Source organism: Mastigoproctus giganteus, chromosome 3 (genome assembly GCF_048544385.1).
Source record: "Mastigoproctus giganteus isolate SK-2022 chromosome 3, ASM4854438v1, whole genome shotgun sequence".
In the NCBI taxonomy this organism is placed as follows: domain Eukaryota; kingdom Metazoa; phylum Arthropoda; class Arachnida; order Uropygi; family Thelyphonidae; genus Mastigoproctus; species Mastigoproctus giganteus.
Window position 1 is genome coordinate 224,777,092 of NC_143577.1, and position 19,248 is coordinate 224,796,339.

At 35.8% G+C, this 19,248-nt stretch overlaps 1 protein-coding gene across 1 annotated transcript in view; it reads right to left on the reverse strand.

The window, feature by feature from the left end:
* Positions 1 to 5,286: 5,286 nt before the first annotated feature.
* The window catches only part of LOC150088791 (protein NEDD1-like), an 80,476-nt gene continuing 66,514 nt past the window's right edge, over positions 5,287 to 19,248 (reverse strand). Inside the window, exons 12-13 of the mRNA XM_090370324.1 lie at positions 12,298 to 12,411; positions 5,287 to 5,422 (exon numbers count right to left, since the gene is read on the reverse strand). Coding sequence (XP_090226450.1) covers positions 5,318 to 5,422; positions 12,298 to 12,411 — 219 coding nt within the window. The 3' untranslated portion in view covers positions 5,287 to 5,317. The remainder of the gene's footprint in view (positions 5,423 to 12,297; positions 12,412 to 19,248) is intronic.

A 19,248-nucleotide genomic window follows, 5' to 3' on the forward strand; every position in this document is an offset into this window, starting at 1 on the left:
ATGAAGGTCATGCCTATCATATTTTTTGACTCTTGGGGATTGTTCATTGTGAATTTGTCCCACATGGTCAAACAGTAAACCAGGAATACTACAAAATAGTTCTACAATTGCACAATGCTATTTAGAGAAAATTGATGGAAAAATGGGCTTTAGGATACTGGAGCTTGCATCATGACAATGCTTTCACATACTCAGTACTTTCCATTTAAGAATTTTTTGCAACTCTAAAACCATGGTCCCCATCCACCTAATGTAGCTTCCTGTGATGATATTTTTTATTATTTCCCAAGTTCAAAAATCCCTTGAAAGGTCACAAATTTGAACAATTAGGAAATTATTCGGACTACAACACAGGAACTATTAGCCATTCCAAAAGAAGCCCATCAGGAATGCTTCCAGAAGTTTCAGAATCAGTATATACAAGGAGACTACTTCAAAGAAGATCTATCCAAATAGCTAGTAGCTTTTTCTCCCAAATTTACTTCAGTCACTGAACTTTTTTCATCACATTATTTATACTCAATTACCCTTTAGTTGCTGTTTTATCTAATTTGTTAGTCAAATGTATATAACAAAGTCCCTAAATGCTTTTGCTTTTTTATTTTAAAAAGCATAATTGCATTAGCAATGAGTGTTTCACCTAAAATCCTCCTTTAAATGATAGGATGTGAAGTAGAGGGGAAACAAATATAAAAGAACAGAATCCTGCATGTACAATATTTATAAGTTAGAAAGTTGTATTTGAAGGAAAAAATTCAAAAATACATACTAGATGAAGGAGGAAGATGGCAATTCACTTGGACAGCAATAGTAGCAGGAACTTGTTTGTGGAAAACAATGCTGAACTGGAAATACAGGTAGCTGCAGAAAGGTAGAAAACATTTAATCTAAATATGAGATATGATGAGAGTTACAACTTCCTTTTATATGAAGTTACCTCCATTTTCACCATTAAGTAATTTTTGTTTTTATTTGTGGACAAATTTAAAGACGACACACACAGAGGTCAGTGAAAAAGTCAGCTATTAGCTTAAAATTTCCCGACCAATTTAATGACACATATAATGGATTAACATGCCACAAATGAGGAGGATGTGTCCATTGCATACAAAATTTACCATACCCCAACTTAAATTGGAAATTATCTTCATTTTAATTAACTCAACCACGTGTTCATAAAATAAGTCTTCAGATATTTAAGAAAGGGATGCTGTACAAAGGCAAAAAAAAACTGAAAATAATAAATAGATACTGATCATAATAATGGTTATATAACACCCATAAAGTAAAATAAAAATTAAATCTATATTTACCATATACTTAACAGAAAATCCTTTGAGACATAATTAAAAATGCCAATGAACATTGGTTTTTTAAATCAACCCTTAGGGTTATAAAATTAGCATCTCAAAACATACACTAGGATCGAAACATACTTTTACAAAATCATCTTTAATGTTTTATCAAGAGGGATGTTGGGGCTTTCAAAGAATGGGTAAGTGACACTGCTTTTTGGTAAATTCATAAAGCATCAGTGCTTCCAAGTTGCTGGTGGATGTAGCTGAGCCAAGTCATATCCAAAAATTGTGTGAAACCATAACAATATTAGATTAAAAAATACAATTATAATTACTGAATACCATATTTCATTTCTTTCAAACAAAATTCTAATAAATACTTTCTTCATAAAAAGTGTCCAGAAAATTCTGTTTGTTCAAGTAGATAAAATGGCAGGTTACTTATTTCAGAATAAAGTGCTGAATTGAGATTCTTATGTTTATGTCCTATGTGGCAGTATGTAATTAAATGCATTTGATACTCGACACAATGGCACCTCTAGGTCTTATAAATTAGTGTGGGGGTGGAGATCTGTGTTCATTTTAAGTTCAAATGCTATATAGATGTTTTTTGAGTAGTTTATATTCCCAATCTATCCTTCAAAGCTCAATTTTTAAATATTTAATTTGCAGTTTCTTCCTTTTAACATTAGCATATTAATCACACATGAATTCTTTTTGCACAAAATGAAATCAGCCTTATTGGGTTCATTTAAGTTGACATTTCATGGATTTATTTACTAATTACACTGGCCTGTGCCAAACCAAGCATAGGGACTTTGCTGTCACACCTTCGGGATTATCTAGAAATCCTGTTTTCTTTTTCTTTTTTTTAAATTTTATGTTAGTTAATCATTATCATATTGTGATATGCTGCATAAAATGCAAATATAAATTCAATTGCAAAAGAAATTTGTAAAATAAAGATAATACATAAATAATGATTTTAAGCAACAGTTGTTTCTACAGAACTTTTTTTATAGAATTGTGGAAGATAAATAGAAAGGGCTGAAAGTGCCATAAAATGTAAACAATCTATTTTTGGTGGAATATGTTGCATATGCTATCACCAAGGACATAGGCAACATTGTAAGTGTCTCAAAAATCTTAAAAATTCCTACAGCTGCTACAAGATGGCACAAATGCTGAACGTCCTGAACAAATTCTGTGGAGAATGATGAAAATGCCACCTGTCATTTTAGATCGTTGTTTATGTGTGTGTTGTAGGCTATTATAACAGCATTTTGTGTTGTTTACTAGCTGGTTTTGATTACTTTATAGAATTTTGTTAATTGTTTTAAGTTTCTTTACGATTTGCTTTGACTGTGTAATATGCAAAAATGGATGACAAGAAAGCATTGACAAAGTCAAGAGTTCATAAAGCCCATCAACTTAAACGGTGATCAGGACAGCCTTATGAAACATGTACAGGGAAGAAAAGGAAGGGTAAGGAGCCACTGAAAAAAAGGACATTATTTGCAATTGCCAGTATCATTGTAAAGAACTATCACGCAAACAGAAAGTGCACTTATTTTTGGAGTTTGATAAGCATCGAGGGACCTGTCTACTTAATAGAAAACAAGATATTGCAAGATTACATAGAAAATATGGCAACCCACAGAAAAGCAGGTGTCAAGTAACAATGAGTTACGTAGTTCTTGATGGAAATGGCAGAAACATGCAAGCATGTGATAAGATTTTTAAATAAATTTTTGTCGTTTTGGTTAGAAAACTCCAAACGCTGTAAGAGAAGAAGAAAAAAAGGCTGTTTCATGTATACTGATAAGAGGGGGAACTCAAATGAGCTCAAAAATAAGTTAACAGAGGATGAGCGACATTTGGGTTCGAGTCGAGTACATGTTTCTTCATTCCCGCATCATATGTCATTATGGATGCAAGAAAAGTTCACTTGAGTAATTAAGCCCAGACTTCAATTTTCATGATGTACCTTGAGTTCAAGAGAAAATACCCAGAGAGCAAGTATCCTATCATTATTATTGCATTGTTTTTAAAAAGGACTTTCCTAAACTAAAATTTTCATCTCCAATTGTTGACATGTAAAAAATGTGACATATATCAAGTTGCTATTTCAAGTGCTTCTAACAATGAAGAAGAAAGGGAAGTGAAGACAGCATCAGAACTTCACCAATGTAAATCAGAGAAGGCGCAGGACTTGATGAGACTTGACCTTATGAACTCACAGCTGCCAAGTCTCATGACATGTATATGCATGGACTTGTGATGTTTGTACCAATGCTTACTCACAGTTCTATGTTTCATTCCTGTCAGCCTACATACAATTTGTGCTTTCATATTGATGACAACAGCAGCAGCTACAATGTGCATGTTGCATGAAGGGATAGCTGGGCAAGGCGGTAATGAAATCGCTTCTTGTTTTTCAAAAGTGTTTACCTCTGGAGTGATAACTAAAGACAGACTTGTAGTATGGTGCAATAACTCTGCTGCACAAAACAAAAATTGCATGCCATTGATGGCTATAATTTAGTTGGTGTCTAAAGGATTTTTTGCATTGACTGAAGTGAAATATCTTTTAAGTGGTCATAGCTACATGTCCTGCAACAGAGACTTTGGAGTGATCAAGAAGCAACAAAAGACATGGAAAGCAATGATCCTGGAAGAGCTGCCAGGGTGAAAAACCCTTTCATCTCATTTCAATGAAAAAAGATTTCATAGATTTCTCCAGTTACGCAATGACTACATCAATGCTCAACAACTACAGATAAGTAAAGTATGTCACATCACAATCTCCAAGGCACACGTCATAAAAACACTGTTACTTTGCATTTGGTCCACTGACATCGGCAAAAACAAACATCTTGAAAAAAAAAACATTGTGTTGAAGACTACCATCTCAAGACAATCTTCCAAAGGTGCAGTTAAAAAACACAATCAGCAAGAAAAAGACAAATGACTTTTATGCTATGTTTGAGTTTTTGAAAGAGCCACGCTGTCCATTTTATGAACAGTTATTTCAGGAACAGGAAGACGATCAGCTCCTACACAGTGAGCAGGATGCCAAAGAAGATGACGCTGTCACATAAGATAAGGTGAAAGAATGGCTAGATTTGCAACTTGTGTTTTGCTTTCTTAATATTCAGCAATGGATTTAAATGAATAATGATGTGTTTAATTTAATGAGTGCTAAAAATAATTAAAAACGATGTAAGTTCATTTTTTTTCTAAAAATAAAGTGCTTTGGGTTAATAAAATTTATAGTCTACTGGTTTCAATGTGAAATTCCTCTGGCATGAACATTTTAAGCTTCTACAAACTGTAGGACAGTGATCACTTTCAAGGATAATACTAGGGCATTTACATTTCTTTCAATGTAAGTAATTAATTTATTTTAATTCATTAAATTCAATTGCATTATCATGAGAGAGATATTTTTTATATTCCTGAGAATTTTTTAAAATTTATAAAAAGGTGCAGTAAACAGACAGTTTTTTTATTGTTTTTGGCACTTTCATCACTTACCATTTACACTCCAGAATTATTCATTGCCTTAATAAACTATTTAAAAATCTCCTTAATTTTTTTTAAGCTTATGGAATAAAAAGTGTATTTTTAGTTTAAGACTAAAATTCTTATCTGATTCTCATGCCATACCCCCTTGCACTTAAGAGCAAAACACACGCACAAAAAAAAAAGTTTATTGGTAGTTGCACGATAGCTTTCTTAAAATTACTAAAATACATATGCCCTACCCATAAATAATCAATCAGTTAAATTTGAGCCATTTAATGACATTTAAATTAAATCAAAAAATATAATAAAGATGATAAGACACAGGTTCATACAATAACTCAAAGGCCTCTCAGAGACCAAAAATCTTAATGCCCATAATTATTTAAAGTTTACGGCTATCAACAAATTCTGGTAAAGAAAGGAAATTCTGTACTATGTGATATATACAAAAGTTAGGCACTTTGTGGAGGAGGACCTTTTTATGATTTTCATCAAAATGTAGCTCTCAACTGGCGATTTTCTTCTTTTAATCTTTCATTTTCTGCAATCAGTTCATCATTAATGGAATACTGCTGCAGCAAGTTCCTGATTTCTGTCTGTAAAATTATTTTAATCAAAGAAGTTTCTTGAAAATGTAAAAATATATTTTATAAATCAATACTATAATGCCAACCTATTAACAGTAATTCCATTTGGGACAAATCATTTTGAAAATAAGTTATTTCAATAAACTAAACACAGCATCCTTATTTTCTGGTGGAAACCTGAACTCATAGTACTCAAACAGCAACAATATCAATTTAAAAATGAATTTGCATTTTATTAAAAATAGTAGAAAACACACACCCAGCCCTATCTGTTGTTCCCCCCCCTCCCACCAATGTTCCATACATTGCTAATGTATTAAAACTTTGTTCCCAAAACTGTTACTGTACTCTGAATATATCTTTCAGTGTCCACAGAAAAATGGAAGGTGCACATATATATTACCTCAAAGCAGTCATCATTAAATACTGATTTAATTTGTAATTTCAGAATTTTATCTTCACTTTATGTAGGTTTTTTTTTTTTTTTTTTTGGAGGGGGGGAAGGTATATTTTTGCAGTGATAACCATACAATGAATGGCCACTTTATTAGGTACCTCTATCTAATAAGGAACAGGTTACTCTTTAGTTCTCAAAACATTTTGGATTCATGGGCTCAATGAGGTACTGAAAGCATGCCACAGGAATGCAGGTTTATGTGACTGAAATGCTTCCTACAGTTGTTGCAAATTGGATGGCTGCAGATCTCTACTCTGAAGAGTTCATTCCACCTCACTACAAATGTGCTTGATTGGATTAAGGTCTGGTCACTGGAGAGGCTACTATAAGAGGCTGAAGTCACTCTCATGTTCCTGGAACCAGCTCTGTACAATTCTGGCCTTGTGACATGACATATTATCCTGTGAAAAGAACCTATTCACAGATGAAGCCATGAAGGGATGTACCAGGTTGGAAACAATTTCCAGATAACCTGTGGCACCCAAATGTTTCCCCCACTGGTGTCAAGGAGTTCAATGCACAAAAACATTTCTCACACTATTAGCATGCATTATTGACACCTAGCAGAAAGGGTCTATGTACTCATGCTGTTTTTGCTATTCTGGTCCGGCAGCACAAAACAGTAGGAACCATGATTTGTTAGACCACGCAAAGTTTTTAAAATGCTCCTCTATCAGTGTTCAGATTCAAGTTTCTTGTTTTATGCCAACAGAAGTGGGACCTGGTTCAGTTATCAGCTGTGATACTCCACTTGTGACAAAGTATGAGCTGTGTTTTCTGAAATGCCTCTTTAGTATCACTTGTACTGAGTTTTTATAGCCTTTCTGTTACCCTGCACAAGTCTTGTCAGCATCTTGCATCAATGAACTATTTCTGACTATAGGATTACCACTGGTTGGATGTTACTTGGTTATTGGACCATTTTGATAAACCCAAGAGATGGTCATACATGACAACCTCAGCAGGGGTGCAGCTGGTATGAGTAATCTCATACCAGCTGTCTGGCACTCCCTGCCTTGCCATGTTAAAAGTCACTAAATCTTTCATCTTGCCCACTTTTGCACTGAATTTCCCATGTATAGCATCCCAACATGCCTACCTAACTGCTTTGTATTGTATAGTACAAATACAAGTCAGAGCTATTACCGAAGGAGTGCTCCGTCTAATGAAAAGCGGAGGTGTATCTAATAAAGTGGCCATTCAGTACTCTTCTAGGTTCACTTCAAAAAGTTTCTCTTATGCTCACTATGACTTCAATTTGGTTTATGTTTATGTCAAAAATACACTGAAATCAACTACTCTAATGAATATATCCATCAGCCCCAAGGGCCTACCTTGACTTTAGGCTTGAAAGTTTTTTCTAATAAACAATCTTATGTAATTTTACACTGCTCAGCTTACAGTTTCTCCTCCTCATGAGAAGAAATTCACAGTTTCTTCTCATCTTGAACAGTCTTCTGAGTTCATAAACAACAAAACAGTCTTGTACAGTTCCCCACAATTGTCTGGGAGGCACCTCCGTGGGCAGGAGCAGTAGTACGTAGCACACGCTTCTTGATTAGACCAGGGTTCGAGCCCATGACCACCCAATATGGAGGATGCGGAAAGGTCAGGGAATGACCACCGCATATCCCCGGAGCAATATGGCCTTAGTTGCTAATGCTCCTAAAAACCAAATAACAAACAAACAATTGTCTGGGATTTTATCACTAGGTATACTGTAACCACTTTGAAAGTACTTTTTTATTTTATAAAATTTGTATACATAACCTTCAATGACATACCTTCAATAAACATGACAAACCTTAAATACTTGAAAAGACAAATATCATCATTCTCAGTTCTGCCTAATTGCTGATATCTTTTAAAATCATACAGCATAATCAGGGCAGTTGTTCTGAAACTTATTGGCTTCTCATCAGCCGGTAGGTGGCTTCCATGAAAAACCATGAATAATGTATATTGTCCAAGTCAGAGCTTTCCAAAGTGGGTGCCAAATTTTGGCATCATATCAGCAATGTTTTCACTATGATTTCCTTTCACTGCATATGTTTATGTAATTGGTTGATTAAAATATAATTATTGAGTAATACATTAAAAATTTAAGACATATTTTCATACTTCATAGTTGATGAGTTCTGGATAATCACTTCTCTTTAAAAGCTAATAACTGACATGGCGATTTCAGATGACCTTGGTTATACTTACATGGATGTCAGATGAACTGATGAGATTAGTGGCAGAGAAAAAAAATGCAAGGGATGATTATAAATTTTCAGGGACATAGAAAATAGTAAGTCTGCAATAAAGTCACTAAGGGTGCTAGGCAAGGTAATTCAGATTATGAGATGTCTTTGGCTAAGAATGCAAAGAAAAGTAGCAAAGAATTCTTTGCCTATGTTAACACTAGAAGGAAAGGATCCACATCGGTCCACTGGATATAAATGGTATAACTATTGATGATCCTGTTCAGAATTCTGACAAACTGAATAAATATTCTGCATCTACATTCATACGTGAAGTTTTTAGAAATAGTTATTTGTTATTTGGTTTTTAGGAGCATTAGCAACTAAGGCCATATTGCTCCGGGATATGCGGTGGTCATTCCCTGACCTTTCCGCATTCTCCGTATTTGGTGGTGACGGGCTCGAACCCTGGTCTAATCAAGAAGCGTGTGCTATGCACTGCTGCTCCTTCCCACCTGGCTACGGAGGCGCTTTAGAAATAGTAATACCACAAGTATACCAAGTTATAACTGAGAACTAAATGATTTTGTGATAACTGAGAAGAAAGTGGAAGAGAAATTCTTGAAGATAAAAGTAAATGAGGTGCTTGGAGCTGATGGAGTCTATCCAAATATATATTACAAGAAGCAGCAAAAGAGGTAAGCAAATCTTTGGCTATAATTATGAGAGAATTCTTGGATCCAGAGAAGCATCTATAGATTGGAGAGGTGCACATGTCTATCCTATTCACAAAGTGGATCAAAGGGTGAAGTGAGTAATTTCAGACCTGTCAGGTTGACTTTCCTCTGAATACAATGGAGTCACTGGTTAAAGAAGTACTGCAAGATCTTGACAGGAATACAGTTATACTGCAGTCACAGTATGGATCTGTTAAGGGGAGATCTTTGACCAATCTGATTGCATAGCATGATACACTAACAAATGAACTGGAATTAAAAAAATTATTTTGACATCATATACTTAAGATTTTAGCAAACCTTTTGACACTGCTCCACATGGAAGACTGCTGTACAGATTGGAGCAGTGTGGAATTAGGGGAAAGTTACTGCCATCAACAAAGAGATGGGTGACAACAGAAGACAGGGTGGTTATAAATGAGCACTTCTCTTCTTGGACTCTTATTAGTAGCATTCTTCAGTGCTGGGTCCCTTGCTGTTTTCAATATTTATTAATGATACTGATGAAGGCATATCGAGCTTATTGTCAAAGCCTGCAGATGATACAAAGGTTGGCAGGGTGGTTAACGATAATTATTAAGGCACACTACTAACAAGAGCTAGAAAAAAATTAAGTAGATGGTCTGATTAGTGTCAATTGAGGTTTAACATTAGTAAATGCAAGGTACTTTTTTTTTTATATAAAGCAATTGTTACACTACACCTTGAGGTACTAAACACAGGTCTGGAAACCATATTTTAAGTAGGAGGTGGATCTGTTGAAATGGGTGCAGAGCAACAAGATCAGTCAAGGACTCAAATTAGTACTCTTACCATGGAAGATTTCAGTTCTGCATATTGTGGCATTTGGAAACTAGCACCTATGAGGAGGCTCAAGTAAAATGTTTATGGCTTTAAACTAAATGCTGATGGCATCCTTACTCTTTCCTGGCCAATAATACATAAGAGGATATAAACGGAAAAAGAATGGCAGCAGCATAGAAAATTTGCTTTTAGCCAGAGAGTAAGTGATTGTTAGAACAAACTACTACCATCTGGTATTGTGAAAGTGGATAGTTTGAAGAAATTTTAGGAAGCATTAAATAGGTTATTATTAGAGGACATGGACAGACAAGGTGGCTACTTTTTTTTTTTAAAGCTTGCTTCTTTACGTCATTTGCTCCTCTTATTACTAACTAAATAGCAAAATTTTATAAAATGTGCAGGGTTAAATTTCTTTAAAATGAAAAGAGTTGTTCACAGGAGGGATTTATTATGGAAATAACAAGAAAGCTGTCATATAACAGTGTTTAACAGGGACTCCTTAAAGCAGGTTTCATTCTATCTACAATGTTGTAGGATGACCACTATTTCTTCTGTTTTTAATCTCAATAAAACACAACTGCTAATTTTCTTGTTGGAATATTTAAAGAATAAAACTTCCATATTAACCATTAAATACAGGTTTGTTAAAATTAAAGTATCCCTATGTAGAGGGCTCTGGAGCGAGTTCTAAGGCTCTTACTGAAGAGAAATTTAGACAACAGGTACAATAAAGAATGCGCTCGCCATTCATTGGAAAAAAAAAATTAGTTACAAAATTTGTTACTGTATGGCACATAACTATCTTTGTTACGATTATGCAAATAATTTAAGTTATTTGCATAATCTTAAGTTATTGCCACAGTGCCACTACTCAGCTCTACTGTACTGTATAAAAGCAAAGCAGTCTCTTCAAAATCATATAGTAGACGTTTGCCTGCACTACAGCAGCAATGCCAACAACGTTGCAGGAAAAGGCACTATTAGTGAAGCTGTACTATCAGAACAGCAACAATGCAGCTGCAGCTATCAGAAGCGCATAAGGCGTGGACCTATGACTGTTTGAAAAATGATTGCAAAATTTGAAGCAACAGGGCATCTTGATGTTCAACCAGGTAGAGGTCAAAAACGAGTGAACTCCTCTCGTGTTCAAGACGTGGCTATGGCTGTCGTGAATTTATCAAGTCAATCTCCATGTGGTAGTGCAAGTGTGCCAGCTGTTTCTCATGAAGTGGATATGCCGTATTCCACTGCAAGGCTAGTAATGCGTCAGGTATTGTGGTACTATCCTTACAAGATGCATATGCTACAGCAGCTAAAGCATGGTGATGCAGATATTTGTTTCGCATATGCACTTGTTTCTGGCATGAATGACAGTGGATATCACTTGGCCATGGAACATCCTTTGGAGTGATGAAGCACACTTCTGCTTAAATGGACAAGTGAATACGCACAACTGTCGCATTTGGGAAACAGAAAACCCTTGAGTCATCCAAGAGGTCCTGTTGCATTCTCCAAAAGTGACAGGGTCGTGTGGATTTATATTCACGATTGGGCCATATTTTTTTTAACAGGTAACACCGACTGGACCTTGCACCTGTTCCGTCACTGGACAGTGATATTATGAAATGCTGGCAAATTTCGCAAGACCAGAGCTGCAACAATGTGGGTGTCTTCAGGATACCATATTCATGCAAGATGGTGTGCCACCCCACATCCACCGTTGTTTCGAGACATCTTGGTCACCCCATGCGACTTCTGGTTGTGGGGTTTTTCGAAGAACCAGGTGTATCGGGAAGGATGTCAAACTCTGGCAGATCTGAAGGACAGCATTAGACATCATGTGCTGGCTATTCCAGTTGACATGTTACGTTCTGCTGTAGAAAATGCTGTTCTTCGAATGGAAACTGTTGTTGACCAAAATGGAGGACACATTGAACAATTACAGTGCTGTTCAAGTGATTTGTATTGCCACAGTGCCATATAGTGACATATTTTGTAACTAATTTTTTTTTTTCAATGAATGGTGAGTGCATTCTTTATTGTACTTGTCCAAATTTCTCTTCAGTATGAGCCTTAGAACTTGCTCCAGAGCCCTCTACATAGGGATACTTTAAGTTTAACAACCCTGTATATATATTTTGGAAGCAATTAAGGTAGTTAGAGAACATGGGATCTGCTCTATTTCCTAGAATACCAGACAGACTAGAAAATTATGCTAATTGTCTAGGGCATGTTATTAAGACACTGTTTGCCACTTGGGAATTTTTTATACATCAACTTCTTTGATTATAATGGGCCAGTTCATATGTTTTATCATTTGTTATGTCTACATATGTCTTTACTGGTTGATTTGCCTGTTGTATAAGCTGAAAAATGTGAAATAATTCATGGAAAAACACTATTCCCTCTGCCTAAGCTCAGCTAACCACAGCTTCTATAGAATAGGCAGCCTTTAATAATTCACAGTCTCCAATGGGATATGTATGAACTAACGTCTTTCTAAATGAGTGATAATTGACAAATGCACTATACAGTCGCAGAAACTGTCATTAAGCAAAATAAAGTAGACAAGTGTATTTAAAAAATCTATTATTGAAACAGAAATTTTTTTAGATTAACTAAAAAAATCTATTACCAGACTGAACCATAAAAGTCAGTATTAGAATTAAATGACTGAAACTATATATTCACATTACTAACCATTTGTTCATGAAACTGCCGCAGAATCTGAACATGGAGATTGAGTAGATCTTTGTGAATATTATCACTAAATTCCTCCATTGCATCTTGGACAATCTGACGGACAAATTCAGTCTAATAAGAGAAAGATTATTATATAAGTAACTTATTAAGTTAAAATTAATCCCTACAAATTATCATTTTTAATGAAATAATATGGCTATACAGGGTAAGTCAAAAGTAGCTTCACTTCTTTGATGCCTTAAAATTTTTTATTATGTTAATAGAGAAGAAATATTGTAGAAAATTAGTACAAATGCAGAGTTGCAATGAAAGTAATGTTTATAGCATTTTGATCTGGCTTCCAGCAGTAATGGTGTGTACCATCTGCAACTTGAATGTTTTAGATAAAACTGCTTAAGCAACATTCTCCATGCTGTTCACTGTAGTACACAAAGTTCTATACAGGATAGTACATTGATTTTTGTGGACTGTGGATGAACCCCCTCCCTTCAATGTTTCCTCACTTACAGTAGGCCTGCCTGTCTTCTTACTGTGACAGACACATAACATCCAGTAGCTATAAAAGTTTTATGCCAATTGTAAATTGAATATCTGCTTGGCAGAATTTTGCCAAACCGTGTACAAAATTTGTACTAAATTTGCATCATAGACTGTTTCTTTCATCCAAAAAATGCACTATGCCTTTTCTGCACTAGCACATGCTGTTTGTTAATGTTATGGCAGAGCCACAAACAGCTACCTCTGCAATCAATAACAAATGCACACAAAAATTCTGATTTTTAGCTATTTTTACCACTTTCAGTAAATGCTAACTATACTGAATATATTTATAAACTTTTAAAGTTGTGAAGCACTTTTCACTTACCCAGTTCAATTTATATAATAAATTAAAATAAAATTTTAAAGAAAACAAAATGTGTTTACTTAATAATATAATTGTTTGTAATTAAAATTACTACAGCATATTTAATAATTATATTAATTTTTTTTAGAAAAACCCTACACACAAAAGGTATTAGAACCTATAGTATTCATATTAGCATGCATTAGTAATAAGTACTGAGATGGTAATAACAGGTAATCAGGCTGAGAAGACTTGAGTTTTTGTAGATTGTAATTTTTAGAAAATACATGGAGGATAGTTATTAGAAAAAGCAGAAGTAAAAGGAGTAAATGAGGAAGAGGAAAACTTGGTTATGTAAGTTTCAAGTTGGATAATGAATGGATGTAGGCTGGTTGCAGAATGTGTTTCGACCAATTTGGAAGTAAACGAAAAACCCCAGTTTTTCCGGGGAGAAGGCCTCCATAGCCGAGTGGTCAGGAGCGGGAGTGTAGTAGCACACGCTCTTTGAGTAGACCGGGGTTCAAGCCCCTGACTGCTAAATACGGTCGATCTGCCAACCCGCACTGGACCAGCGTGGCAGATTATGGTCCATTTCCTTCAGCATGAATTGTTGAGGAGGCTTCCATCCTGCAGTTTAGGGGAATTACAGATGTCAGTTCAGATCAAGATTATCCATAGAAGTATCTATAGAAAAGGTATGCAGCAGAAATTGAATGTCTATAAGATAGAGTGGAAAACCTTTGTAAGAGATAGGTTGTTAATTAACTGGAATGCCTTCTTTTAAATGGAGTCCAGAACCTTGAGAGAGGTTTGAGACACCATTCCACAAGCGGCAACAATATTCCATGGTTGTATGAATTTGAGATTTTCTCATAGTAGTTACAAGCACTCCCTGACTTATGTAACACCCAACTTACATAAATTTGACTTTACATAAGCTTTTGCCAGCTGGTGCAAACTTAAAAAAAAAACATCATGAAACGTATTTTGCGTCCCACAGAAATAAATGGAAGTATTGTGAAAATATCGCAATGTGAACCCAATAACACATTGTTTTTTTTGGTAATTCGTTCCAAGACCTCGGAAGTTGAAATTTTTGCTATATAAATAAGCTATCTCTCTAAAAGGTCATTTTTATAATGGAAATTGCACTATCCTTTCATTGTTATCATATGTTCCATTATAAGAATCAATTTTGAACACCTTTGTTGATATTTTTCTAAAGCACATTTCTGGAAGTCGCAACCATAAAACAATAAAAACAATTTGTACTTTCCAGTTTACTGGGCTTTTCTGTTAGTGCAATCTATTATAAATGGGTAGGAAACTCGATCTTATTGCATTTGCGATAATCCTGATAACTAGAATTGTGTGGGTTTTTACGTTATTATGGTGAAATGTGTTTCCACTTCACTGAAATCTTCAATCATATAAAAAAACAAATAAATTTTCAGGCTCTTCTCTTCATTCCTATTTACTTATTACAATGATGAAGGGAAAATGACCAACAGAAAGTGCAAGTGGTGGCAGTGCTAGAAAGAGAAACATAACTGATTTAGAAATGAGAATGAAAATGATTAAGAAGTACGAAGCAGGACAAAGTTTATCATCTATTGCACGGGAATTAGGTTTCGCTGCTTCAACAGTGAATACTATTTTAAAGAACATTGCATGTATAAAAGAACATGTTAAAGGAGATCAACGTATTTAAGATCAACAGTGATCGCAAAACAGCATTCAGGTGCTATATCGAAGACTGAAAAGCTATTAATATGGATGGAAAATCAGATTCAGAAGCGAGTGCCCCTGAGTCTAATGGCCATTCAAGCAAAAGCAAGAAGTATTTATGAATGGGTGGTTTAATAGGTTCAAGCATCATGCTGGTTTCCACAATGTTAAAGTATGCAGTGAAGTCGCCATTGCCGATTCTGCACCAGCAGAGAAATTTTGTGATGTGTTTGAAAAAAACCCCTTCTAAATTTCCACAGCCCTCAACTGCTGCAGTGGGATACTTATCAGCTGGATATGTTGATTCTGGCAATGATGCTCAAAAGGTAAAACTTGCTGATGTTATGCCTGTCCCCTTTATAATTTTGAAATTTTTGTAATTGCACACTTTTGTAATTTTTCCTATGCATGAGAGAAAAAAATATTTAATAAATAATTCTATTTACATGTTCTTCAAACATTTCTTTTTTGCTTCAATCAAATTCAGCAAGCATAGTTGCGAGTGCTGCATAAGCATTTAGGGAAATTCCAACTTACATAGAGTTCCACAGAATGAAACCCTTATGTAAGTTGGGGAGTACCTGTATTTGGAAAAGTAATGCCAAGAGTAAAAAAGAACCCCCCCCCCCTCTTTTTATTTGGGTTTTATTTTTGCTCTTATGGAAGCAATATTTGTGATGTGTTTAAGCCAAGAGAAATTAGAAGTCAGAGTAATCCCTAACAGAGACATAGTGATCTTGTATAGAACTCTTGAGTGTCATTGAAGATGTGCATAGGAGCAATAGACTCTTTTTTTCTAACTAAGATAAGACTGAGTTTCAGAACGACTGAAGTTAACTTAGTTTTCTTTTCCCCATTGGAGAATTACCTGTAGATTGGCATTTAAGGAATTGGTGGTGAATATTCAAGAAATCCAGGCCATTTGTATGGGGCAAAGTTTATCAAACTGTAAGATGGAATGAGGAGTGCTGTCATCAGCAAAACTATGGATAATATTTCTAGTCATTGGAAGAAGGTCATTAACATACAAGAGGAAAAGAGTGGAGAAAGGACTGAACCAGAATTGGTGGAAAAGTTAGAAGACAGACATATTGGAAATTGGAACATCGTTCTCACATCTGGGGCTTGTTTGTTTGTTATTTGGTTTTCAGGAGCATTAGCAACTAAGGCCATATTGCTCCGTGATATGCGGTGGTCATTCCCTTGACCTTTCCACATCCTCCATATTTGGTGGTGACGGGCTCGAACCCCGGTCTAATCAAGAAGCATGTGCTACGCACTGCTGCTCCTTCCCATCTGGCTACGGAGGCGCCTCTCACATCTGGGGCAGTGCCCCCGTAACCTCTCTCTGGCATTATCAAAAGAGGACAGTTAGGTTAATTAATGAACCATCCCTTACAAAGTCTCTCCACTCTTTGTTTCATAGACATTCTGATTTTGTTGCATACCTTTTCTATAGATACTTTCATGGGCACTGTTCTACTGAATTGGCTTCTATAATTCCCCCTCTCTTCCAAACCAGTGTGAACATGTGACACAACCAGTGAGTATCCTTTTACTGTCCAACTTCAAATCACAGAAAGTGGGTTGATACTAAGTACTATAGGTTCTAATATCTTTCGTGTTTGGAGTTTTCATTAAACACACACACACTGTCACCCCTAAACAGTGAGTAGTCAGAGAGAAAACTGAATATATCCAATTGTAAAAGACAGTTGGCAATCTCTACAATGTGAGCTTATTTCTTAGAAGTGTAAGAAATAATGTAAGTCAACCAATGAAATGACCGATGGAAAATGTTGGAAATCAATGATTAAATGGAAGGTTTCAAGATAGATTTAGGAGTTGGTAGTTGATGAATTTCTTCCTTACTTTGGAAAGAGTATAGGTAAGTGCAATGGGACAATAACTGGATGGGAGGGATTTATCATCCTTTTTAGGAACTGGCTGGATAAGAGAAAATTTCCAAACAAAAGGAAAAACATCAGTAGAACAAGAAAGTATAAAAGGGTAACACAGAACAGGAGCAAGCTCAGGAACACAGCTTTTGAGAACAGGTAGAAAAATACTATCAATACCTAGAGCTTACTTAGCATCAAGATTTTTCGAAAATCTTCTGACATCCTTTTGATGTAAGTATACTCTTCAATGCCTTCTGACAGGAGGCATTGAGGAGTGTACTGGGAACGGTAATGGGTAGTTGAGCAGAGGTTCGTGGGCTTTAACATATAGATTTTGTACTGGACACGTTCTGTAAGCACCTAGATCAGGGATAGCAAACCAATGGCATGTGTACTATTAACAGCATACTGAGGAAAACATATGGGTATGCATCCACCCATAGTTTTTATAATTAAAAAAAAAAAAAAAAAAAAAAAAGAATTTGTCTTACAGCCTATCTATCAGTCACATCTGGCAATGAAAACTAAGTGCAGAAATTATGTGCAGAATTAAACAGCAACAAAGTTCTTATTAGAATATTTCATATATTGTTACTCTTCAGTAACAATATATGAAAAACTGAAAAGACTACTAATTTGAGTTTTTTTTTTTTTATTTATGCCATACAAAAATTGTCATATTTTTGTTTCAGCTTATTTTTGTCACTCAGACCACAAGTTTGCCATCACTATCCTAGAGCAATCTTGAGGACAGAGTATTCAAGAAGGATAAGGCCCAGAATATTCATAAATAGATGTGCTGAAGTACAGACAATATCTGATTAGGGTTATGTAAGATGAGCAGTACATCAATCTCCAACCTATATTAGCATTAGTAGAAGCATCGATGCAAGCAAGCTTAAACAGCATCAGCCAAAAAAAAAAAAAAAAAGAAACATAAAACCTTCCCCATTTCACCCATCCATTCGCTCCAAATTTTTGTCTAGTACTGCCTTGAATTTATTTAAGCTGCCAACTTCTACAACAACAGATGGAAGAGTTGGTTCAAGCAATCAACCACACACTGGCTAAAAGCAAACTTCTGCACATCTATTCTACAACTGACTTTCCTCAATTTGAATTTATGTCCCCTCAGGTGATTAATCTGGGCAAGAGGCAGAATCTCATCAGCATTGAGCTTGCTCAAACCATTCAAGGCACCTCAATCAGATCACCTCGCAGGTGCCTAGTCACCAGACACTGTAATTTGCAACTCTCAAGCCTTTCTTCGTATGAGCAACCCTTTGTTCCATTCAGTAATCTTGTTGCTCTTCTCTGTACTCGTTCCAGAAGCTCTACATCCTTCTTAAAATGAGGCCTCCAGACCTGTATACAGTACTCAAGATGTAGCCTGACCATTGCCTTATACAAGGGGATAATCACCTCCTTATCCCTGCTAGAAAAATTCCTGTATATCATTGACAAGTCACCATGAGCTACTCTTGCAGACTGTCTGTACTGATCAGAAAACTTCATATCTGACTGCACAATTACCCCCAGGTCCTTTTCATTCTCTACCACCTTGAGTGTAGTACCACACAGTTGACATACGTTACTCTGGGGGTTAGTGCTACCCATATGCAATACCTTGGGAAAGTCTGGTCTGACAAATTTGATTGGTTATTATGATGTGCTTACAAAGGAACTGGATGCAAAAAATAATTTTGATATCATATATTTGGATTTCAGGAAAGCTTTTGACACTGTTGCGCATGGAAGACTATTGTACAAATTAGAGCAGAATGGTATTAAGGGTAAGTTGCTACAATGGATAAAAAGATGGTTAAGTGCAAGAAGATAGAGGGTGGTAATTAATGGGTGCTGCTCTTCGTGGACTAATGTTATTAGTGGAGTCCCACAGGATTTGGTGTTGGGTCCACTGTTGTTTTGTATATTTATCAATGATATTGATGAAGGTATATCAGGCTTAGTGTCTAAGTTTGCAGACGATACGAAAGTTGGCAGGGTTGTTAATGACAGTAATTGCAGTGTGCTACTGCAACAGGATCTAGATAATTTGGGCAGATGAGCTAAGAAGTGGCAACTGAAATTTAACCTTGACAAATGCAAAGTACTGCATATGGGTAGAAGTAACCCGAGTGAAAAGTACCAACTATGTGGTACTACACTTAAGGTGGTAGAAAATGAAAAGACCTGGGAGTAATTGTGCAGTCAGATATGAAGTTTTCTGAGCAATACAGACAGGTTGCCAGGGCAGGTCATGGGGTTTTGTCAATGATATATAGGAATTTTGCTAGCAGGGAAAAGGAGGTGATTATCCCTCTGTATAAGGCAATGGTCAGGCCACGCCTTGAGTACTGCTTACAGGTCCGGAGGCTTCCTTTTAGGAAGGATGTAGATTTGCTTGAGTGTGTACAGAGAATGGCAACCAGATTGGTGAGGGGAATGAAGGGTTCCTCTTACCAAGAGAGGCTT